This window comes from Saccopteryx bilineata, chromosome 5 (genome assembly GCF_036850765.1).
Source record: "Saccopteryx bilineata isolate mSacBil1 chromosome 5, mSacBil1_pri_phased_curated, whole genome shotgun sequence".
Classification (NCBI taxonomy): domain Eukaryota; kingdom Metazoa; phylum Chordata; class Mammalia; order Chiroptera; family Emballonuridae; genus Saccopteryx; species Saccopteryx bilineata.
In genome coordinates this window covers 195,283,838-195,306,910 of record NC_089494.1, presented here as the reverse complement: position 1 = coordinate 195,306,910, position 23,073 = coordinate 195,283,838, and the positions used below count along the sequence as shown (strand labels likewise).

Here is a 23,073-nt window from a genome sequence, read left to right as displayed (position 1 = left end):
TTGTTTTTCTTTCTCAAGATTGTTTTAGTTATTTGGTGTCCCTTGTTCCTGATCTTAGGGGAAAAGTTTTCAGTCTTTCATTGTCAAATAAAAAAGCTGTGATCTTTTCATATATGGCCTTTATTATATTGAGATAGTTTCCTTTTATTCCTATTTTGTTGAGTGTGTTTATCATGAAAAAGTTTTGAATTTTGACAAAGACTTTTTCTACATCGAGATGATCATGCTTTTTTCCTTCCCTTCATTCTGTTCAAGTGGTGTATCACATTGTTTGATTTTTGTATATTGAACCACCCTTGTATTCCAGGAATAAATACCATTTGGTCATGGTGTATAATGTACTGTTGAATTCTGTTTTCTACCATTTTGTATTGATACTGATTTTTGCAATGATATTCATCAGGGATATTGGTCTGTAGTTTTCTGGTAGTGTCTTTGTCCAGTTTTGGTATCAATGTAATAATGCTGGCCACATAGAATTTGGAAGAATATCTTCCTCTTCAATATTTAGACGAGTTTGAGGAGCATTGGTGTTAATTCTTTAACTGTATAACATATAACAATAAAATTCACCAGTGAAACTATGTGGTCCTGTGCTTTTCTTAGTTGGAAGTAAATAAATAAGGTTTTTGTATCACCTTTTAAAATTATTTCTACAACCTCATTTGTATTTAACCATTTGTTCTGCAATTTTTTCTCCCCTTTATGGCTTAGTAACCAATCCAGGATCATTAATTAGACTTAGTTTTCATTTTCATGTCTCTCTAGTCTCCTTTTATCTGTAAGAGTTTTTCTAACTTACGCTTTCATGACCTTATCAATTTAAAGAATAAAGATTTTTATTCAGTAAGATGTCCTTTAACCTGGGTGTATTCTGTAGTTTCTCAAGTCTAGATTCTGGCCAATATTCTTGTGAGGAATATCTCAGGAATGATCACTGTGTACTTCATAATGTATGATATCAGGAGACACATGATATCAACTTACATATTTCACTACCCAATCAAGTTGGTGTTTGTCCCATCAACTGTCTCAAGAAGGGCAAATTGGTATTATAAGAGTAGGGAAAGGGAGCTGTCATCAGTTTACCATGTTCTCAGAATTTCCTTTTCCATAGTAGATGTCCTAATTTAGGGTCATTAGGAATTTTAATCTTTCTTTTAAGACTAATGAGAAGGAGGAGACAGCAAATTTGAATTTGCTATGAGATAAAAGTTAAGGTTCAGTTTTTTTTTTCTTATGTTATCTAATTCTTTCAGTTTTTTGCCTCTTAATCTTTTTTTAAATTTTACTCTTAAGTTTACAGTTTGTATATTTATCACAGTCTAACTTTAAGTAATGTTAAATTACTTCATGTATAATATAAGAACCTTATAACAGTATATTTCTATTTTCCAGTTACTCTTCCTTTGTGCTGTTTTGCCATACATTTTACCCATTTTGTTAGAATGTAGGCTGTTCTTAAAAATGGATTCCTTCATATAGACCTAAAGGGTCTTCTTTTAGATTTGTTTTTATGGTTGAATTTTCATAACAAACTTCCTTCCCCCAACTTTTGTGCTAATAAAAGTAAAAAGTGAACTAAAATTTAGTCTTAAGTTTTGATGAATAAGGTTTATCATTATTTTCTAAATACTCATATGTGGAAAATAATCTTTCACAAATGTTATACCTTTATACTAATATGCATCAAATTTGAGTTTTCTGAATTTTAAGTCTTTGAAATTGAAAAGTATGTTTTTGGGTCTTTGAATTCTGTTCTTTATTTTATTCTTTTTTGGTATTTATTTAAATTTTTTTTTTCCTCTCAGAAACTCATTTTTATCCTGTGGGTTTCATCTTAACTCCAACATCATGTCTGGTTCTAATGGTGCCAAAGAGAATTCCCACAACAAGGCTCGGACATCACCTTACCCAGGTTCAAAAGTTCAACGCAGCCAGGTTCCTAATGAGAAAGTAGGTTGGCTTGTTGAGTGGCAAGACTATAATCCTGTGGAGTACACTGCAGTCTCTGTCTTGGCTGGACCTAGATGGGCAGATCCTCAGATCAGGTGAGCCAATTAGTTGACATTAACTGGGTGTCAGACTTTTAGAGAAAGTAATGGTTGTATTTGTAAAGTATTATGACAGCTGAAATATTTTTATCTAGTGCTATGTTTTGATATAATTTAGTTTTTACATTTTCTTGAATTCTTGCCAAAGCTAGACAGTCCATGTTCTTTATTCTTTCTTGGGTTTTTATCATGCTCATTCCAAATGGATAGATCTATTTTGCTATGGAGTATTTTGTTTTAGAAAATGTAAGTTGTATCTGTTCTCATTTGTTCTCTCTGGGCTGTCAATAGAACATCTTTTGTGGTTGTTTACCAACATAGCTAGACTTGCATTTGAAATAGTGAAAATGTTTTTCAGAAGTATTTTCCAAATTACTAAGAAGAGGATGATGCTACAATTAGACCAGTGTGAAAAAACAGAAAATGAATCAATAAAGTAGAATATTTGAAGTAGTGAAAATATTTTTCAGAAGCATTTTCCAAATTACTAAGAAGCGGGTGATGCTAAAATTAAACCAGTGTGAAAAAATAGAAAAGGTATAGATAAAAGAGAAAAAGGAAAAAAAGTCAAGCAAAAATGCTTTGACTAAAGTCATTAAAGTACTACATTGATTCACATTTTATATTTATATTTCTTTTAATAAAACAATGATAGGTATTTTTAATGTACTACCTATGAGCTAGGCACTGTAGTAAATGTTTTAAAAGTAGTTTTGTATTTTATTCTTCTAAGTATTCTGGAAGGCAAACAGTGTTGTTATTTCTACTTATAGAAAAACAACACACATACAAATGGAAGCACTCTTAAGTTTGTCCTTTGTATATGGTCCCAGAGCTAGTAGATGGTAAGCTTGGACTTGAACTCAGTCTGACTCCAGAATGTATGCTCTTAAGTACTCTGTTGAACTGTGTAGTCTAAGAACTGTTTTATAAGTTTGATTTAAAGGTTGAATTCATTGTAAATCATAGTTCTCTTAAGGAATTATTTAGTCAGCTAGGCACAAAATTTTGCCAATTGGATAGATCCAGTTTTAGTTCATTAAATAGTTAAACTTTACCACAAACTTATTGGTGTCACTTAATTTTGATCCATGGTTTTCTTATTTTATCCAAAGATGTGTTTGTAACTTTTTGATGGTACTTGGATTATTAATTAATCATGAGTCTAACCTGCAGAGAAATTATTAGCTTTAAGTAACTTTTATTTCCCCCATTTTAGAGGATGTGCATATTTATATATACATTATAAATACACATTATGCACAATTAAAATCAGTGACATTGGCAGGGATGCTATATAGTGTAGACAGAGGAAGATTGAATACATTTTCTTGTTTTTCATTCAAGTTTTTAACACTTGAATATATATCACCGTCTAAAGCAAGATTTATTCTAATATTAATGCTGTAATTATTATTAAGGTCATGCTTTTAAAATGGTGAATTTCTGGAATTCCAAGAGTATTATAACTCTGGTTTTATAATTTCATAATTTTAGCCATTTAATTCTTTTTATTTGTGTGTTAGATGAAAGATTGGTTAGAAGACTTGAGAAAATATGTGGATTATTCAAATTAGAAATTATTCCCAAAACAGAGCACAGATAATTTTATACTGATTTACTGGAATTAAAGTAAGAAAAAAATGTTTAACTTAAGTCAGAATTGTCCATGAACTATCCAATGCTCTAAACTCTTTATTCACTGAGAGTACAGTTATGTCAGTGATATTTAATAACTGTGAGGAAAGTAGTTTATATCAGTTTTAGAAATATTTTTTCTTGAGGGCTGACATAAAGGCAGTAAAGTGCACATTTCTGAAGTGCGTGGTATAACTCAGTAGAATTTTATGTTTATGTAGCTATTTAATATCCAGGTTAAGATCTAGAACATTTTTAGCATATTATATCTATTTAATTTACATTTATTATGAAGTTTGTGGGGTGAATTCATTGTTTTGTGGGTTTACTTTGATAAAAATTATAATCAGTGTACATATGAAGAAATTAAAATTATTCCAAGACAGTGTAAACATCGAGATAAAAGAAGAATTCTTTGTTTTGGAACTGCATAGGAACTACTAATTGTCATAATTTGCCTACAGACAAGTCCTTCTTGCTAACAGTAATATGTAGACTTTTTGTAGCATGTGGGAAGAAGTCCAGTTCTTCTGCCATTAGTCCTTCTCAGAAGGTTTATGATATGTACTCTTTTATTATAAGGTGTTCTGGTTAACAAATATTTTCCTCAGAAACTTTTGAAGGAGTAAAATGGACTTGTAAATGAAACTAAGCCTTAAAAAGTTTAGTTTCAGGGATATTTCTTACTATAAGTAACAGATTGACTGGCATTATTAAACTCTTGGTAGTATTGACCATTATTTCTTATTTTGCATTGATTTTCTCATTACAGTGAAAGTACCTTTTCTCCCAAGTTTAATGAAAAAGATGGGCATGTTGAGAGAAAGAGCCAGAATGGCCTGTATGAGATTGAAAACGGAAGACCTAGGTATGTACGAAGAATGGATCCTCTTACAATAATAGGTCTTCAAAAGGTAGAAAATATAATTAACGTTGATTGAGTGTTTGTATTTGCCAGACATTGTACAAAAGAATTTATTTGTGGTCTAATTGCATTCTCACAATAACTCTGTGGGTGGGTATTTCTAGTTCCATTTACGGATAAAGAGAGAGAATGTAAGCAATTTGCGTATTGTTCTTAATTGACTGAGGCAGATTTGAGTGCATCTTTTTTTTTTTTTTTTTTTGTACTTTTCTGAAGCTGGAAACGGGGAGAGACAGTCAGACAGACTCCCGCATGCGCCCGACCAAGATCCACCCGGCACGCCCACCAGGGCCTACGCTCTGCCCACCAGGGGGCGATGCTCTGCCCCTCCAGGGCATCGCTCTGCCTCGACCAGAGCCACTCTAGCGCCTGAGGCAGAGGCCAAGGAGCCATCCCCAGCACCCGGGCCATCTCTGCTCCAATGGAGCCTTGGCTGCGGGAGGGGAAGAGAGAGACAGAGAGGAAGGAGGGGGTGGGGGTGGAGAAGCAAATGGGTGCTTCTCCTGTGTGCCCTGGCCAGGAATCGAACCCGGGTCCCCCACACGCCAGGCCGACGCTCTACCGCTGAGCCAACCGGCCAGGGCCGAGTGCATCTTTTTGTCACTCAATCTCAATGTCAAAATAATTGGATAAGTTAACAGAGAAAGGATTGAAAGTTGTATGTTAAGTAGTTATTAAATGTGAGAATGCCTTAAACTAAGAATTTATCCAAACATAAGAGTAAAAATAAAAATAACTCAATAATTTTATTTTCTTCTTTTTTTCTTCTTCTTTTCCAAGTGAGTGGAGGAGAGATAGAGAGACAGACTCCTGTATGTGCCCTGGTCAGGATCCACCCGATAACCCCTACCTGGGGCTGATTCTCTGCCAATCTGGGGGCATGCTCTCAACTGAGCTGTTTTTATAGCGCCTGAGGCAGAAGCTCCAGGGAGCCATCCTCAACACCTAAGGCCAATGTACTCAAACCAATTGAGCCATAGCCTCTGGTGAGGGTTGGGGGGGGGGGGGTGTGTGTGGAAAAGCAGATGGTGTGCTTCTCCTGTGTGCTCTGACTGGGAATTGAAACGAGAACATCTACACACCAGGCTGACGCTCTGTCACTGAGCCAACCGGCCAGGGCCGCTAACTCAATAATTTAATGTCAAGAATCTTTCTATACTTTTAAAAATAATTTTTTTATATAACTCCATAAATTTCCATATTCCTTAAGAAGACATTATAAAAGTTTGGAAGAAATGTAAAAATTAGCATGTCTCAAATACAAGAAAGGATGGTTCCCAAATTTGTAATCATGGTTCTTACCTTGTAAAATGTTGTAGTTGGTATTCTTAGTTCCTCTAGGACAAGGAAATTGATAGTGCTCCTCTAGCTACAGCCTGTTCCTTTAGTTTGCTAAATTCTTTCTTTGGTTGTAAATTATTTGCCTTTCTATGTCATTGGTTCTTTTTTAAGTCAAACTGCCTTTGTATTTGACTTATACCTTAGGATTTTTTTTCTTGATAAAATATATTACAAGATATGTACACATAAAGAGGATAGGCAGCAAAGGCACGATAGAATGTTGCTTTAGTCCAGACTCTTGGACTAAACGAGACCGACTCTAGCTTGCCTAAAGCAAAAAGTGAGATTATCTTGACTCTAGGGCTAGAGGATCATCTCAAGGAGCCGGAAGCAGAAATACAGCTAATTTAAGGTGCAAATGGAAATCCATTAGGACTATCTCTGCCTCTTCTCTGCTTTTCTTTATATGTTGCCTTCATTTTTTCTCTGCAAACAACTTTCTCTGCTTCTTAGGCTATAGGATAGTATGTATGTGTTTTCCAAAACTTTTAGTTTTCAAGTTATAGGTGTGGTCATCTCTAAAACAAACATTTTCTTCCTTAATAATGGTTTTGATCATTTATGTTCAAGGCCACCCTGCCACCCTTCCTCCTGTGAATTTCAAAAGTAGAATTATTGTCACTTGTCCTCATGTCTTGTCTGTCTTTATTTTCAAGTTTTGTTGAAATATTTCTAAGTCCAGTATAAAACCGTATAGAAATTTATTTAACTTTAATAAGAGTCACGGGGAAGACTGGAATAAAAGAGATGGCTGAAATCAGAAAAAAATTGCAAGTTATTTACGTACCGGAAGGACAAAAGATATAATGTTAAGTAAGTAAGATTGCAGATTGGGGCATTTTACTGATACATAATGATGAAAGTTGAATTTTTTTTTTTTAAGTTAAAGGAGGGGAGATAGTGAGACAGACTCCTGCATGTACCCTGACTGGGATCCACCCAGCAATGCTAGTATGGGGCTGATAATTGAATTGACTGAGCTATTTTTAGTGCTTGAGGCTGAGGCTGTGACCAACTGATCTATCCTCAGTTGCCAGGGAAAATGCATGAACCAGTTGAGCCACAGGCTGCAGGAGGGGAAGAGGGAGAGAATGAGGAGATGGTGGGGAAGAGAAGCAGATAATTGCTTCTCTTGTGTGCCCTGACCAGGAATTGAACCCAGGACATCCATATGCTGGACCAGTGCTCCACATGGCCAGGGCTTGAAAGTTGAATATTGAAGGAATATTGATTGGAAGAAAAATACCCAGGCATGAGTCTTGTGTTTATCTGACAGATACTTAATATTGGGTTGTGGCATTAGGTTAAATAGTAAGTTGGCATTTAAAAAAAGTTGTTATCTTTAAAAATTGAATAATTGTAATGCTTGAACTCTTGAAATATGAAATAATACTACTTCTCATATGCTACAAAATATAATTACTGATAATGAAAACTCAGAACCCACTGAGGAAAAATGGACTTCAAAATGTAACAACAAAAGAATTTAATGGGAAGGGCTGTAGGAGAGGGAAGTAGAGAGGAAGGATGAAGAGAAAGTGAAGTGTGAGTGTCCTGGATAAATCTTCCCTATTGTAGTGACAGATGATTAGATGCAGCGCATGTTATCCTCCAGGAGTTAAGGGTCTAGTAAGGTTTTAGTTTGAATTTAGTAGTATAGGTGAAAACTGAAAGAAATTCTTACATTGTAGAACAACTTTGGAAATGAGACCCTGCTCCTGGATCAAACCTGGAGCTTGAGATGTGCACAGAATAAAAGTTAAATACCAACCAAAGGGAACACGTGCTTTCAGTGCTAGATATATGACAGCGCTCCGGATTTGGGGGGAGACACTACTTCCTACTTATTGATTGTGCCACCTCTTATTGGACCATGTCAGGTTGGGTTAAAAAAATGAACCCGTTCAGTTGATTTTGTTCTTTTCCAGAAATCCTGCAGGACGGACAGGATTGGTTGGCCGAGGGCTTTTGGGACGATGGGGCCCAAATCATGCTGCAGATCCCATCATAACCAGGTAAGAACTAAAAAAAAATCCAGTAGCAAAGAGCTAAGTGATTGGAAAATACAGACTGACCCATGTGTTTACATATACAACACAGATATGGTATATACTTGTAGGTGTGTATGTGTGTTTGTATATATAATATGTTTATATATATATGCACATTTATATGTGTTTATATACATACATATATTTAAATATACACATACAAACGTGTCTGTACATACACACACACAAAATCTGTATGTTAAAAGGACTTTGTAAAATTATAGTGATGTGATATAAGTGTGACACTAGTTTTTTGTTATATGAGTAGGTTACGTATTATCTAAACAGTATTAATTCACCAGATGTATTGAGCATTTATTTGTTCTCAGAATTGAGTAGGTGCTTTGGAGGATATAAAAAAGTATAACAATTCTAAACTTCAGCTCCCTGTCATTTAAGAACTACAGTTTCATTTGATAGCTGGAACATATGAAATAAGAATGCATGTCAAAGTAACATGGGTGATACCGGATTCTTTAGAAAATTAGAAGATTGAATGTCACCATGATGGTGGTAAACTGGAGCACTTGAGAAAGGTGTTACAAAGGAGGCAGATGGGAGCTGAACTTGAGCATGGACGGGGACAGGAGGCGGCCTAAGATTGTCAGAGCCTGGGAGTAACAACTATCTGAGTGTTGAGGAACAATGAAAAGGCAACTTGGGTAGATTCTTGTAGGAGAACAGTAGATGGTAAATTAAAGTTAATTAATCTTTATGCAGCTCTGTTGTAGAGAATATTAAAAGGCAAAGTTAAGAAGTTAAAGAAACATTAAAACTTTTGGAACAGGGAAAAGGCATTCTTTTCCTGAGGCAGATCTATCTGGTAAGCTGAATCATATTCTGAAGGTCCCTTAGTGATCAAAAAAAAAAAAAGATAGTTAACTCTAATTAGATGAATGTAGCATAACTCTCCATAGAAATCATGGTTCCATCCAACACATCTGGAATTTTCTGTCATCTCTGTCATCTTTTTAATTAAAAATTTTTAGGCTTTCTTTACTGACTGACTCACTTCACATATGTAATTGTCACTTTTCATTTTTTTTCCTTTTTGTATATAATTTCACATGTAATTGTCACTCTTCATCTTTTTTTTTCTTTTTGTATATATTCCAAAAGTTTATATAATGAACATAATTTGCCTTTTTTAAAACATTAAAGTTATTAGGGTGGCACTGGTTAACAAAATTATACAGATCTTAGGTGCACAATTCTATAACATATCATCTGTACATTGATTGTGTGTTTACCACCCCAAGTCACTATTCTAACTGTTTTAGTTTTGATATTTTAAGGGTGTTCCTTTCTTCTGGGAGACTGTTTTTCTGTGATCTGGAATTTAATAATTATTTTTTAGTTCAGCTCTAGGAAAGCATCTTATTTTCCTTATGTTCAAGTTACTGGAAGGGGTACCAAAACTTTTGCCCCATCTTATTCTTTACTTGCTCTTTCAATTCCTGTGCCAAAGGGGATCTTGACTCCTAACACCCCACCCCGTTTTATCTTTCATCTATCTTCCATCCCTCTATTTATCTGTCCGTCCATCTGTCTGTTCATCCATCCACTCATCCACTCACCCAGCTACCCATCTAATTACCTATCTATCATCTATCTATCTATCTATCTATCTACCTACATACATATACAGTGTGTCTCCGTAAAGTCATGGTGCACTTTTGACCAGTCACAGGAAAGCAACAAAAGATGATAGAAATGTGAAATCTGCACCAAATAAAAGGAAAACTCTCCCAGTTTCATACCTATTCAGTGCAGTTCGATGTGGGCTCACGCACAGAATTTTTAGGGCTCCTTAGGTAGCTATCCCGTATCCTCTACACTACAGACTCGTCACTGACTGATGGCCTACCAGAACGGGGTTTCTCCACCAAACTGCCGGTTTCCTTCAACTGCTTATCCCACTGAGTAATGTTATTCCTATGTGGTGGCGCTTCGTTATAAACGCACCGATATTCACGTTGCACTTTGGTCACAGATTTGAATTTAGCGAGCCACAGAACACACTGAACTTTCCTCTGTACCGTCCACATCTCGACTGGCATGGCCGTGGGCTGCTCTGCTGTATAAACGGTTTTACGTCATCATCTGCACATGCGCACATGCTGCCACATCATCCTACAGAAACTGGGTGGTTTTCCTTTTATTTGGTGCAGATTTCACATTTCTATATAGCCTTTTGTTACTTTCCTGTGACCGGTCAAAATTGCACCATGAGTTTATGGACACACTGTATATCCATCTAAATTCCTTTAGAAACTTTATGGTTTAAATGAGACAGGAAGAGTTAATATATACTTATTAATGAATATAAGTAAGATAATGTAAATAAATGTTAAAGGCAGTATCACTTTCTTTTTAATTTGATGAAGCTTGCTAAAAGCAGGAAGGTGTGAACCATTTGAAGGAGAAATGCCAGGAAGGGGACAAGAAGAAGCAAAGGAAAGTCATAAACTTGAAAGTTAGCCTTTAATCAGGTTGTTTTTCTCTAGAGTAGATCAAATCAGTGGTTCTGATTAAGTGTGGTGATTATATGTCATATTGTTTTGAAATGTAGGCTTATTGAGCATAACTGTCATTCTACATATAAGAGAACTGAAACCTTAGAGATGGTCCAAGCTATAGAAGAGCCAACAAATGGCATAGTCTAGCCTTCAACTGTACTTCTAGGCGATGTTCTTTGCTATTTCAATAATACATATATTAAATAATGAGCTCCTCTAAATGAGGGGTGGTTGTGGAAAAGGAAAGAAGAGAAGAATGAAAGATGTTGAAGAATCAACAAAACTGAACAAAGTATTGAAAATATTGCTGTACTCTAGGCATTTTGCTAGGTCTATTATTAGTTTTTCCATTTGTTTTTCACAAAACTCCTCAAAGTAGGTATTAACATAACTATTTTGTACACCTGAATGGAGACTCACTGAGGGTAAGTGACTTACCTAAATCTTATAGATGTGAAATTGTACTTAGGGGTATTTGGCTCTAAATATAGTGCTTTCTCTTTTATACCAGTATTTCACTAATGAATGCACTTCCTATGCATTTAAAGCAAAGATTTCATCCCCTTTTCTTTCAAGTACTGCATGATTCAGATAGTATTGTGTTGTGCAGATTTTCATAAATGTTCATGTTCAGACTTTCCAAGGCAAGTATTAAATTTTTAGACTCTGAGGTACGTTTCCTAGAGATTTCTTATGTACAGTTATCTGAAATTCCTTTAGCTGCTTTAAATTCAAAATGAGATGGGAAGTATCAGTGTATTATGGTGAATAAACTCAGTTCAAAAAGTTAGTAGGAATATTATGTTCTTTCTAGTTTTGGTAAAAGACAGGAAGGTGTGGTCCAATAAGACTAGCACTGTGATATATATTTGTAGTAGTAAAGGTATTTTGTTTTAAATTTGGTGATAACTTATTTGGTACCAATAAAAACTTAAGAAACTGTTCTGTTTATTATCCTTCAGTGACTCCCTTCAGGATAAAATCTAAGAATGTAAACATTATACGGAAGCTGTTCACATCTGCCTGGTCCTGCCTTCTTGCCCAACAGCATCTCTCTGTATTCTGCTTCCCTATTCTGTGCTCTAGGCAGGACTGGCTGGCTGGGGGCTGAAGAGCGGGGTCTCTGTGTTAGTCTTTGTTTTCTCAGCTGCTTGTCTGTAAGGCTAGTAAGTGTTCGTGAGTGAACAGAGCCCTCATTTGCCTTCTTATCCTCCTCTTTTCCAATTAGTATGAACATTCTCTTTGATTTAAGTAAAATAGTATAGTGATTAATAAGAGTACAGATTCTGAAACCAGATTGCCTAGGTTTAAATCTTGATTTACACAACTTTTTTGCTCTGCAATTTTAGGCAATTTATCTACTTCTTTGTGCCTCATTTTCCATGTCTGTAAAGACAATAATACAGCTACTATAGAGGGTTGTGTTGAGGTTTAAATGGATAAATGCATTAAAGCACTTTCTAGAGTGTCAGGTACATAATAAGTACCATATAAATTGTCTGTAGAAAACGAAAGTAAAATCGGCCCTCTTTCCATTCTCACTGTGTGCTTTAGCCCTGTCCTCCTCCTCTTGTGTCTAGGTCATGACAGCAGTCTTCCCGCTGGGCTTCTTGCCTCCAGGCCTGCTTCCCTCCAGGTCAGCCTCTGCACTTTGTCAAAGGGAGGGAGCTTTTAAAATACACATTGCTTTTGACTTTACCCAGCTTCAAAGTAGTGTGTGCCTCTCTAAGTAGATGAATTTGATGAATTCTTTGCTTACTTCCTTGGGCTCTTCTCTCCTCTTTCCTTCCCTGATGCTCACACTGCCGGACCCCACATATCCATTCTGTTTCTTAAACACATTTTATTTCATTTATCCAGTGAAAGATATGTAAACAAATGATTCCTTTTTTTTAAGCAACAGATTTGGATTCTGTGTGTTGAACATAATCATTTTATTTTACAACTTTGTTTCTTGCTTGTGATTTTTCTGTTGGCATCTCTTGAAAACAGATGTTGTCTTCTTGTACTGATTGATTATTCTTTCATTTTAAGTGATTGTACTTATCAAGCTGTCACTGTGGTTTATAATTGATTCACTTTTCATGTCTGGCTCCATTACTAAGCTATGAACTCTTCCAGGGGAGAAATTATGGGTTAGATATGGTAGTCAGCCACTATATAAAAAAATTTGGAGGCGCTGGCTGGTTGGCTCAGTGGTAGAGCATTGGCCCAGCGTGTGAAAGTCCCTGGTTTGATTCCTGGTCAGGGCACATAGGAGAAGCACCCATCTGCTTCTCCACCCTTCCTCCTCTCCTTTCTCTCTGTCTCTCTCTTCCTCTCCTGCAGCCAAGGCTCCATTGGAGCAAAGTTGGCCCAGGCACTGAAGATGGCTTCATGGCCTCTGCCTCAGGCGCTAGAATGGCTCCAGTTGCAATGGAGCAACACCCCAGATGGGCAGAGCATCGCCCCCTGGTGGGCATGCCCGGTGGATCCCAGTTGGGCGCATGTGGGAGTCTGTCTCTCTGCCTCCCTGCTTCTCACTTCAGTAAAAAAAAGAAAAGAAATTTGGAAACTCATATCCAAAGTAATTTATTTCATTGAGCCTCCTGAATAGCAACGATTAGATCATAGGTTTTCTTTTTTAGCTTAATATTGGAAGTTTAAAATCTTTATCTTTGCCTAAAAGTTATTAGAATAATTCTTAAAGTTGGGTAGAGGAAGGTAAATGTAGGGAAGGGGGGGACGGAAAGCTTTATCAACTTCTATGGGGAAGAAGCTGTGCTTAGAAAAAGTGCATTCTGAAATTAACGTTGCCTTGATCCTTTTTCAAAAAACAATGCATTTCAAATCAAAATTTAAAATTAAACTAAAGATAGAGTGAGATGTTTTTTAATCAAAAAGGGGTATAAAGATTGAGAAGCATTACTTTTGAGAACAGCAGAATCTATATCATATAATATGCTTTTGGATAACACAGAGTGAACTGTTCAAAGCAGATATTATTAGATCTTTTACACTACTTGCAGTTCTTTTTTATTTTATTTTTTTCATTTTTCTGAAGTGAGAAGTGGGGAGGCAGAGAGACACCTGCATGCGCCCGACTGGGATCTACCCGGTATGCCCACTAGAAGGCGATGCTCTGCCCATCTGGGGCATTGCTCCATTGCAACCGGAACCATTCTAGCACCTTAGGCGGAGGCCATGGAGCCATCCTCAGCTCCCGGGCCAACTTTGCTCCAATGGACCCTTGGCTGTGGGAGGGGAAGAGAGATAAAAAAGAAGGAGAGGGGGGAGGGTAGAGAAGCAGGTGGGCACTTCTCCTGTGTACCCTGGCCAGGTATCGAACCTGGAACTTCCACATGCCAGGGCGATGCTGTACCGTTGAGCTAGCTGGCAAGGGCTGCTACCTATAATTCTTAAAAAGGATCCATGAACTTAAAAAAAAAAAAAAAACTTTTATGACCCGTCTTTTGAATTCTGTCCTGATTTTAAACTATTTTTTGGTTTTATTTTAAAACTGTAAAAGCTATTTATACCCTCAATTTTTGTTATGGAGAATACAATACCTTTTATGAAAACTAGACATATTTCTAATGCAAAACAGTTTTTCTTTTCTGGTAAAGGAAGGTGGTCTGAGGTGAATTTATATGTACGCTTTTATGAAGAAAAATACATCTTTATAACTATGACTCAGCTTGAGCTAGAAGCTTGGTATTTGTTCTAAATTGGTTATGATCTTACATCACTATTTACAGGTGGAAAAGGGATAGAAGTGGAAATAAAATCACCCACCCCATTTCTGGGAAAAGCATCTTACAGTTTGTTGCAATCAAAAGGAAAGACTGTGGAGAATGGGCAATCCCAGGGGTGAGCATTACATTAAATCAAATTAATGTTTTAGTTGCTTTATTTGCCACAAGATTATTGTGTGTGGATCTTTTTTGCTCCCATTTATCCTCCATTTTTCATCTCTTCAATTAGCAGTTCTTTTGTCATTCATCACTACGAATGAAGTATTGTTGTCAGTTACAACTGTAGGATAATACAAGACTGTTAGAATCCAAGTCTGAATCTAAAACCCTTGCGAAAGAACATGGACTTTGGAGTTAGACCTAGGCTTGTCCTGGTCTTTCCACTTTGAGCTGAGTGATACGGAGTTCTGGTCCTCATCTTTACAATAAAGATAACCATATTTACTTCATAGGATGATAGGAGATAGCATACAAAGCAGTTGCTATAATGTAGGTACTCATTAATGTTGGTCCCATCTCAGAAATCAACCCCTACTCCAAACCCAAGGTAAGATTTAAGCATTTTTTTGTTGAATTCTGATAAATTATATATATTTTTTGTGTGTAACAGAAACAGAGAGAGAGAGACAAATAGGGACAGACAGACAGGAAGGGAGAGAGATGAGAAGCATCAGTTCTTCATTGTGGCTCCTTAGTCTCCTTAGTTGTTCATTGATTGCTTTCTCATATGTGCCTTGATGAGGGTGTGGGGCTACAGCAGAGCCAGTTACCCCTTGCTGAAGCCAGCGACCTTGGGCTCAAGCCAGTGACCTTTGGGCTCAAACCAGCGACCATGGGGTCATGTCTGTGATCCCATGCTCAAGCCAGCAACCCCACGCTCAAGCTGGTGAGCCCCTGCTCAAGCCGATGAGCCCGTGCTCAAGCTGGTGACCTCGGGGTTTCGAACTTGTGTCTTCCTCGTCCCAGTCTGATGCTCCATCCACTGCGCCACCATCTGGTCAGGCCAATAGTGTATTTTAAGTGACTTTTAAAAATGTGTATTTGTGGCAAAGGACTTTATATTTAATACCATGTTGTCAAACAGAGATAGTTTGATGAGAGGATGACTTTTTATACACCTACCACTATCTGCAAGAGTATTTTTTTTCTTTGTTGATAAAAATGGAATCTAAATGACTATCTCAGCTGACTGATTAAAAACCTAGGCTAATTATTACAAGCTAAGTAGTCAAACTTGACTCATGCTGAGTGCAAAATGCAATAATGATTTTGTCATAGGATTTTATATTTTTATTGTCATTTGAAATTCTAATCAGTCAGGGAATTGACTGATACAATTTTGAGACTCATTTATCTAATCAGTACATTTTGTTAGTTAATAATTTAGACATTGAGGCTACAATAGAGCATCATGAACAAAGATCTCTGTCCCTTTGGCGCTCATATTCCATTGGGGGAGACAGATAATATAAGATCTATACTTGTAAGTTAGAAGGTGATAAGTATTAAGGAAGGAAACTAGAAAGTGTTTGAAAGTTTGCTATTCTAGATAGGGTGGTTAAAGACGGTGTCACTGAGAAGGTAAAGTTTGAGTAAAGATCTGAAGGAGGTGAATGAGTGAATTACGTGGATATCTGTGGAAAGCATCTTGGACAGAAGTAATAGCAGGTGCAAAGGCTCTAAGGTAGAAGTATGTCTGACACATGTTGGGAACATTGAGGAGGTAAGTGTGGCTGGATGGAATGAACAGTGAGGAAAGTATCAACTCTCTGTATCCTTTCTTGTCTCCAGGCCTGCTTTCCTTAGCTGGAAAGGAGTCTAATTGGCTCAGTTTACCATAGGCTCTTGTTGGACCAATTACTGTGGTCAAATCTATACGAGCTATCCTGATAGGCTGCTTCTACTGGAATCAAATGGTTTAGAGAAGAATGTATGACAGAAGAATAGGGAATATGGTTATGAGCAGATATAACAAGAAACATCCACTGCATCGCTGAATAAATATTTTTTGAATTAAAGCTTATTACTTTTTTTTCCTTTTAATAAAAATGTGACTTTTAGGGGATGGTGGACCCCGGAGAGAAGATTAGTGCTACACTGAAAAGAGAATTTGGTGAGGAAGCTCTCAACTCCTTACAGAAATCCAGTGCTGAAAAGAGAAAATTAGAGGAACAGTTGCATAAACTCTTCAGCCAGGAACATCTAGTGGTAAGAAATGGCAGTTCCTAGGAAGGATTTAGTCCTATGCATTAGTGAGAGTTACTTAAAGTTTACCTGGAAACCTGGTAGATCATTTTCTGAGTAAAGTGAATACTTGTATGTTTGTAGTACATATTCATAAAACCAATTAAATTGTGATAGACTGTACTGTAAATAGATTTCTACTTAAAGTTTTATAGCCCAACTTTAGATCAATTGCTTATTTTATTTTATTTATTTTACTTTATTTTTATTTTTATTTTAAGTAAAGATGGGAAGGTAGAGAAGAGAGACAGACTCTCGCATGTGCCCCAACCAGGATCCACCTGGCAATACCCCTATGGGGAGATGCTTTGCCCATCTGGGAATGCTGCTCTGTTGCTCAGCAACTGAGCTATTTTAGTGCCTGAGGCAAGGCCTTGGAGCCATTCGTAGTGCCCAGACCAACTTTGCTTGAACCATTCGAGCCATGGCTGTGGGGAGGGGAGAGAGGGAGAGAGAGAAGGAGGAAGAAGAGGGATGGAGAAGCAGATGGGTGGTTCTCCTGTGTGTGCCTTGACTGGGAATCAAACCCGGGACTTCCACACACTGGGCCAACTGGCCAGGGCCTGCTTCTTGCATTATTATATAATTAACACATTTTTTTTCCTCTTAGTTTTTCTTTAGGTGTGAGCTAATGTGGCACTGAGCTCATCCATCCAACAGAAAACCTTAAATTTTTTTTTTTTGCATGAGTTCAGCTTTTTTGAAAGGACATTTACATTTGAAATTATGTTATTCACAGTTTCTCAGGTTTATCACCATTTAAGTCTCATGTCTATTTTGTCTACATATCCTTTTTTCTTTTCTTTTTTGTTGGGCTTTTGTTTGGGTTGCTTTGTTTTCTTTCTAGAATTAGGATTTTTAGTTAGTTATCTGTATTGTCCAGTTTTTTGTTTAACATTTGTGTTAGATGGTTAGATCCAAATTTTGCATGTATCAGCTTAAATATCAGTCTTTACTAACTTTATAACACTTTTGTTTAACTAGAAGAATATATCATTACATATCTGAAATGCTGAAATGATAATTATATAAATTGTTTAAAACAGAAGAATATATAAAGTATAAATACCTAAAAAAAACCATATGGCCCAAATATTATTGTTATTAAATTCTGAAATTAGAATCTGAGGTGTTGAGGATTTTGTGAATTTTAAAACTGCCTCAGACATTCTTGAAAATATTGCTTACTGGAAAATTTAAAATAAGCATAAGAAATATGTTAAAGGTTTTATGGTATTTCTATTTCTACTTTTTTTATTGTGGTAAAAAACATAATTTACCATCTTAACCGTTTAAAGTGTATAGTTATGTTAATTTATGCACCTTTCTTTGGAACGAGAGATTTACATTGCTCATTTTAATAAGGTAACATATTTCTACTCTACCCATTCCTGTTTCACACTATCTTTTTTTTTTTTTTGCCTTTAAAAAATAGATATATAAAGGATATGTTGATGATCCTCGAAACACTGATAATGCCTGGATGGAGACAGAAGCAGTGAACTACCATGATGAAACAGGTCATTTTACTTACATTAAGTAAACTGACTGGGTTAGAGGATCAGTTTAAGTCAAGCAGCCAACTAGGACACAATCAAATCTGGACTATTTTAGATATTTTTATTTATTGATTTTTGGAAAAGGGGGAGAGCAAGAGGGTGAGAAAAAGTGGGAGAGTGAGAAAGAGGGGGGGAGAAGCAGGAAGCATCTACTTATAGTAGTTGCTTCCTCTATGTGCCTTGACCAGGTAAGCCCAGGGATTTGAACTGTCAACCTCAGAGTTCCAGGTTGACACTTTAATTGCTGCGCCACCACAGGTCAGGCTAGACCATTTTAGCATCTTCAGCCAGTCAGCTACTGATTATAGGGTTATGTTTGTATGAAACCAAAATTGTTGCTATTTAAAGAATACTAGAAGAAAGCCTTAGAAGTGTTATAGTAACTTTCTTTAATCCCTTGGTAGTATATAAAATTAAGACTGAATTTGTGGACTGAAATTATGTACTTCAAAGTTGTCAAATTGTATAGTATGAGTCCATTTGTGTAAAATAAAAACAAAAGCGGTCTGACCTGTGGTGGTGCAGTGGATAAAGCGTCGACCTGGAACGCTGAGGTCGCCAGTTCGAAACCCTGGGCTTGCCTGGTCAAGGCACATATGGGAGTTGATGCTTCCTGCTCCTCCCCCCCTTCTCTCTTTCTCTCTCTCTCTCTGTCTCTCTCTTTCTCCCCCCTTCTCTCTCCCTTTTCTCTCTCTCTCTCTCTTTCTCCCCCCTTCTCTAAAAGGAATAAATAAAATCTTTAAAAAAACAAACAAAAAAAAAACCAACAAAAAAAAACCCACAAAAGCAACTGGAGATTTGGGTAGGAAGAATGACTAGGATAAAAGAAATGGGATTTATATCTATGTTATTGTTTGAAATAATCTTATAACAAGTGTTAGGTACACCAGAAGGAACTCATGGGGGATCAAAATTTATCAAAAAGAATATTTATTTGAGGTTCGTTTGAGCCGCTGGAGGTCGTGGCTTAAGGACAACCTCTCCACACGGAGGTGGGAGAGAATACAGGGGAGAGAATACAGGGGAAGGGCGGCACAGGTTCCTGGCTCCACTAGACTGTCCCTTGTTCTGGTGGTGTTCTCCTGGTGGTTCCTTTGTGCCCTTGGGGATGGAAGTTTCCTTCCCGCTTGTGGTTAGAACTTACAGAAACTATGATGATTCATGTCTACTTAGTTATTTTTACAACTTGACTAAAACTGGCTTGGGGCTAGACCATTGTGATTTTGTTAGCTTCAGTTATTTTTGTTATCTTAACTGAAACTGGCAGCTGCTGGGGACAACTTTCAGCTTAGGCCTGACAGCAGGCACTCATCATTAAAATACAAAACACTACCAGAAAGATTCCAGATATTGAAAACATTTTAAATAAATGCTTTATTTGGTCTATGGTTTTAAAATTTTGGAGGGTGCGAGGAAATAAAATCTATTATAAAAAGAGACAGAACTTATCTTTAAAAATTATTATAATTATACATTGAATGGTTTCTTTTTGAAACATTTTATTACTAAATTGATGACATTTTAAATATTTTGTTACCATCTGTAACATAATGAAATGAGGGACCCATATCAGAGAACCAGATATGGCTCTTTTCTGAACTGTGTAACTGCAAATTACTTGTTCTCTTGGCCCCTTTTTTACTTAAAAAATTGGTTGTAACTAAATCTGTCAGTGTTACATTCTGTGCTTTTGCTTGCTGAACTTGGGGAAACTCCCAGCACCATTTCCATCACTGATGTACAACCACCCTACTGTTGGGCAAACCAGTGTTTCATATATGTTAGGTTTGCTCCCTTGGAGTATTGGCGCATGTTAGTCCGTGGAAGACTGCAGCTGGCAGATTGCAGATTGCTTGCCAGAGAGGGGGTATTTCCACCTGGCCTGTTCTGCTGGAGAGGCCTGTTTTGCTGGAGAGTGCGGAGGGGCTTGGGAGCCCTGAGATTTCAGCCTGGCCTGTTTGGCTGGGGAGTGCTGAGGCTGGTGGGGGCCTGTGAGGAGAAAAGGAAGCCATCTTCCCTGCCTGTTTGCTCATCAGCCGTTAAGAGACGCTAATAAACAGAATGGCCCACTATTTTCTGACTCTGTAGTTCCTATACCATCTGCCCGAATCCAGTGGGAACCTGCATGGCTACAGCGGTGGCCACTGGCCTTACACCTGACAAAAGTATTAAAAAAGTTCATCCTGGTATTGAGAACTTAGAAGAAATATTTTAGAGGGAGAAGTATACAGATGTAATGTAGAAGCAGGTCTATAAGACTTGAGTACTGATAAATTTGTTAGCGATTTGCTTTTGAAGTTAAAAACAATGATTGATCCTATATGTTGATTATATAATCAGTAATCAAATCACTGTTTTCATTCATTCTCTTCTCTCATTAAACTTAAAATATTTCTGCTCTGATAATCCCCAAATCTCTGCTCTATCTGAATCTAATTTCTGATACTGGCTTTGCCTCTTCAGGCTGTGCTTTTTGTCTCTTAGTACTGTATGCCTTCCTAGCATTTTTTGAGAGCTAGAAATGATGTATTCAGTAAAAGGGTTAGAAACTGAAGCAAATAGATCTTTAGATGAAGTTTTATGTTTGGGTCAGGCTTTGCTTCTTATTTGCTATAGTTGTTAGTGTCAGAAGCTAAAATTCCCTCTAGTGGGTTCTTTCTGTCTCCTTTGACATGTTTGCGTTTCCCAAGAGGCTTGTTAAATAAAGTATGAGCCATGCATTTCCTTCGGTTTTATTCCCCTGTTACTATATAGGAGCCCTACTGATGTGTAAGGTGTGAGGAGAAAAACCATAGGGAATTCACTCTTTTAGTCACCCTGTGCCTCTGGGCTGTGACCTTCACAGCTGCTTCTCAGCTTCCCCCTCCACCCTTACACTCCTTAAGAAAGGAAATTTAGAGTTGGGTTTTCTCTTATCTCAGGTGGTTTAGGCCTTGGTAATACAGTTTTTCTTGAGGGCAGAATGCTTTGGGGTTATTTCAAAATAATTACTTTCCTCCTCTCGCTGCTGGAATCAAGTGGGGATTTTTCACCAGTATTCACCCTAAGGACCTGGTGGCATTTTTGGAGGTAAAACTCAAGAAAATGTGGTCCCCATCCCACCCCAAGACTGGATCTCTCAAGTGCGTGTGCAGATCAGTGTGCAGAAATTAGTCAGCTGCCTTTCACATGTCCCCACCACTTGCTGGCTCCAGTGATGGGCTGCCTTTCCTGGGAAGCTGTGATTTTGTATAGTTTACTTAACTTTTAGATTCGGATTTACCTTTTTAAAATACTATGTTTTATTTATTTATTATTATTTTTTTAAGTGAGAGGAGGGGAGATAGAGATTCCTGCATGCGCCCTAACCTGGATCCACCTGGCACACACTGTCTTGGGCTGATTCTTGAATCAACTGAGTTATCCCCAGTGCCTGGGGCCAATGCTTGGACTAACCAAGCCACTGGCTGGGAGAGGGGGAGATAGATAAGAGGAAGAGGGAGGGGAAGAGAAAGAGATGGTTGCTTCTCCTGTGTGCCCTGACTGGGAACCAAACCCAGGACGTCTGCACACCAGGATGACACTGTATCTACTGAGCCAGCTGGCCAGGGCCAAATACTGTATTTTAAAAGATTTTATTTATTGATTTTAGAGAGGACAGAGAGAAATGGGGGGGAGGAGGGGAAGCATCAACTCATAGTAGTTGTGTCTCATATGTGCCTTGACCAGGTAAGCTGGAGGTTTTGAACCAACCATCTCAGCATTCCTGGTCGATGCATTATCCACTGCACTACCACAGGTCAGGCTCAAATATCCTACTTTCTAATTTACTCGGCCACCTAAGACAATGATTATTTACTTCCTTATTTTTACTAAGAATATTGAAGATGTTATGCTGAAAAAGAAATGAATAAATGAATTACTTTTTCTTGGTGATGTTTTTTTCTTTGGTAACCAGGTGAGATAATGGACAACCTCACTCTTGAAGCTGGAGACGATGCTGGAAAAGTGAAGTGGGTGGACATCAATGATAAACTCAAGCTTTATGCTAGTCACTCCCAGTTCATTAAACTCGTGGCAGAGAAACGAGATGCACACTGGAATGAGGACTCTGAAACTGACTACCATGGGTTATAGCTCACAATCTTCACAGAAGCCAAAGGCCAGCAAAGGAGCAGCTGTACGGAAAAGAAGGCAATACCATAGAACTCGTACTAGCCAGGGGGCAGGGTGGGGGACTCACTTTTAAAACAATTTTCATTTAGGAGGTTTTACATCAGAATACAATTCATAAATATGCTGAAATGCAACATGGTGTTTTCTGCTTTCCAGTCAAAAGAAATATAAACAATCATATTTTATATGTATTCAATTTAAGCATGACTTTAACCAAATTTAAACAACTTTGATGCTCTTTGAAGAATCGTAATCTGAATAAAGATAAATTTCTGATCAGCTATAACTCTGCTTTCTATCTGGTTCTTGTTTATCAGTTGTTGATGTTTTGTTCCCCTTGCTCTTCTGTGGTCTGAAGGATGCCCCTGCCCATCAGGATTTTGTAGGAGCACCACCATCGTGTCACCACAGTTATCTTTTCATGAGCTTGTTGAAGCTGATTTCAAAAATGGAAACTTCATGTATTCTTGTCTTTAGAGCAGGGGTCCCCAAACTACGGCCCCGCGGGCCACATGCGGCCCCCTGAGGCCATTTATCCGCCCCCCCCCGCTGCACTTCTGGAAGGGGCACCTCTTTCATTGGTGGTCAGTGAGAGGAGCATAGTTCCCATTGAAATACTGGTCAGTTTGTTGATTTAAATTTACTTGTTCTTTATTTTAAATATTGTATTTGTTCTCTTTTTGTTTTTTTACTTTAAAATAAGATATGTGCAGTGTGCATAGGGATTTGTTCATAGTTTTTTTTATAGTCTGGCCCTCCAATGGTCTGAGGGACAGTGAACTGGCCCCCTGTCTAAAAAGTTTGGGGACCCCTGCTTTAGAGTCTCCAGTTTTTTGAGGAATTTTCATCCCTC

At 37.5% G+C, this 23,073-nt stretch overlaps 1 protein-coding gene across 2 annotated transcripts in view; it reads left to right on the top strand.

Moving 5' to 3' along the window:
- NUDT9 (nudix hydrolase 9) overlaps positions 1-22,506 on the top strand; it is a 31,276-nt gene extending 8,770 nt beyond the window's left edge. For both annotated transcript variants that reach the window (XM_066233325.1, XM_066233327.1), the window contains exons 2-8: positions 1,812-2,051; positions 4,465-4,560; positions 7,887-7,973; positions 14,266-14,377; positions 16,324-16,470; positions 17,942-18,026; positions 22,003-22,506. In XM_066233325.1, the coding sequence (XP_066089422.1) occupies positions 1,812-2,051; positions 4,465-4,560; positions 7,887-7,973; positions 14,266-14,377; positions 16,324-16,470; positions 17,942-18,026; positions 22,003-22,181 (946 nt within the window). In that variant the 3' untranslated portion in view covers positions 22,182-22,506. The remainder of the gene's footprint in view (positions 1-1,811; positions 2,052-4,464; positions 4,561-7,886; positions 7,974-14,265; positions 14,378-16,323; positions 16,471-17,941; positions 18,027-22,002) is intronic.
- Positions 22,507-23,073: the final 567 nt, after the last annotated feature.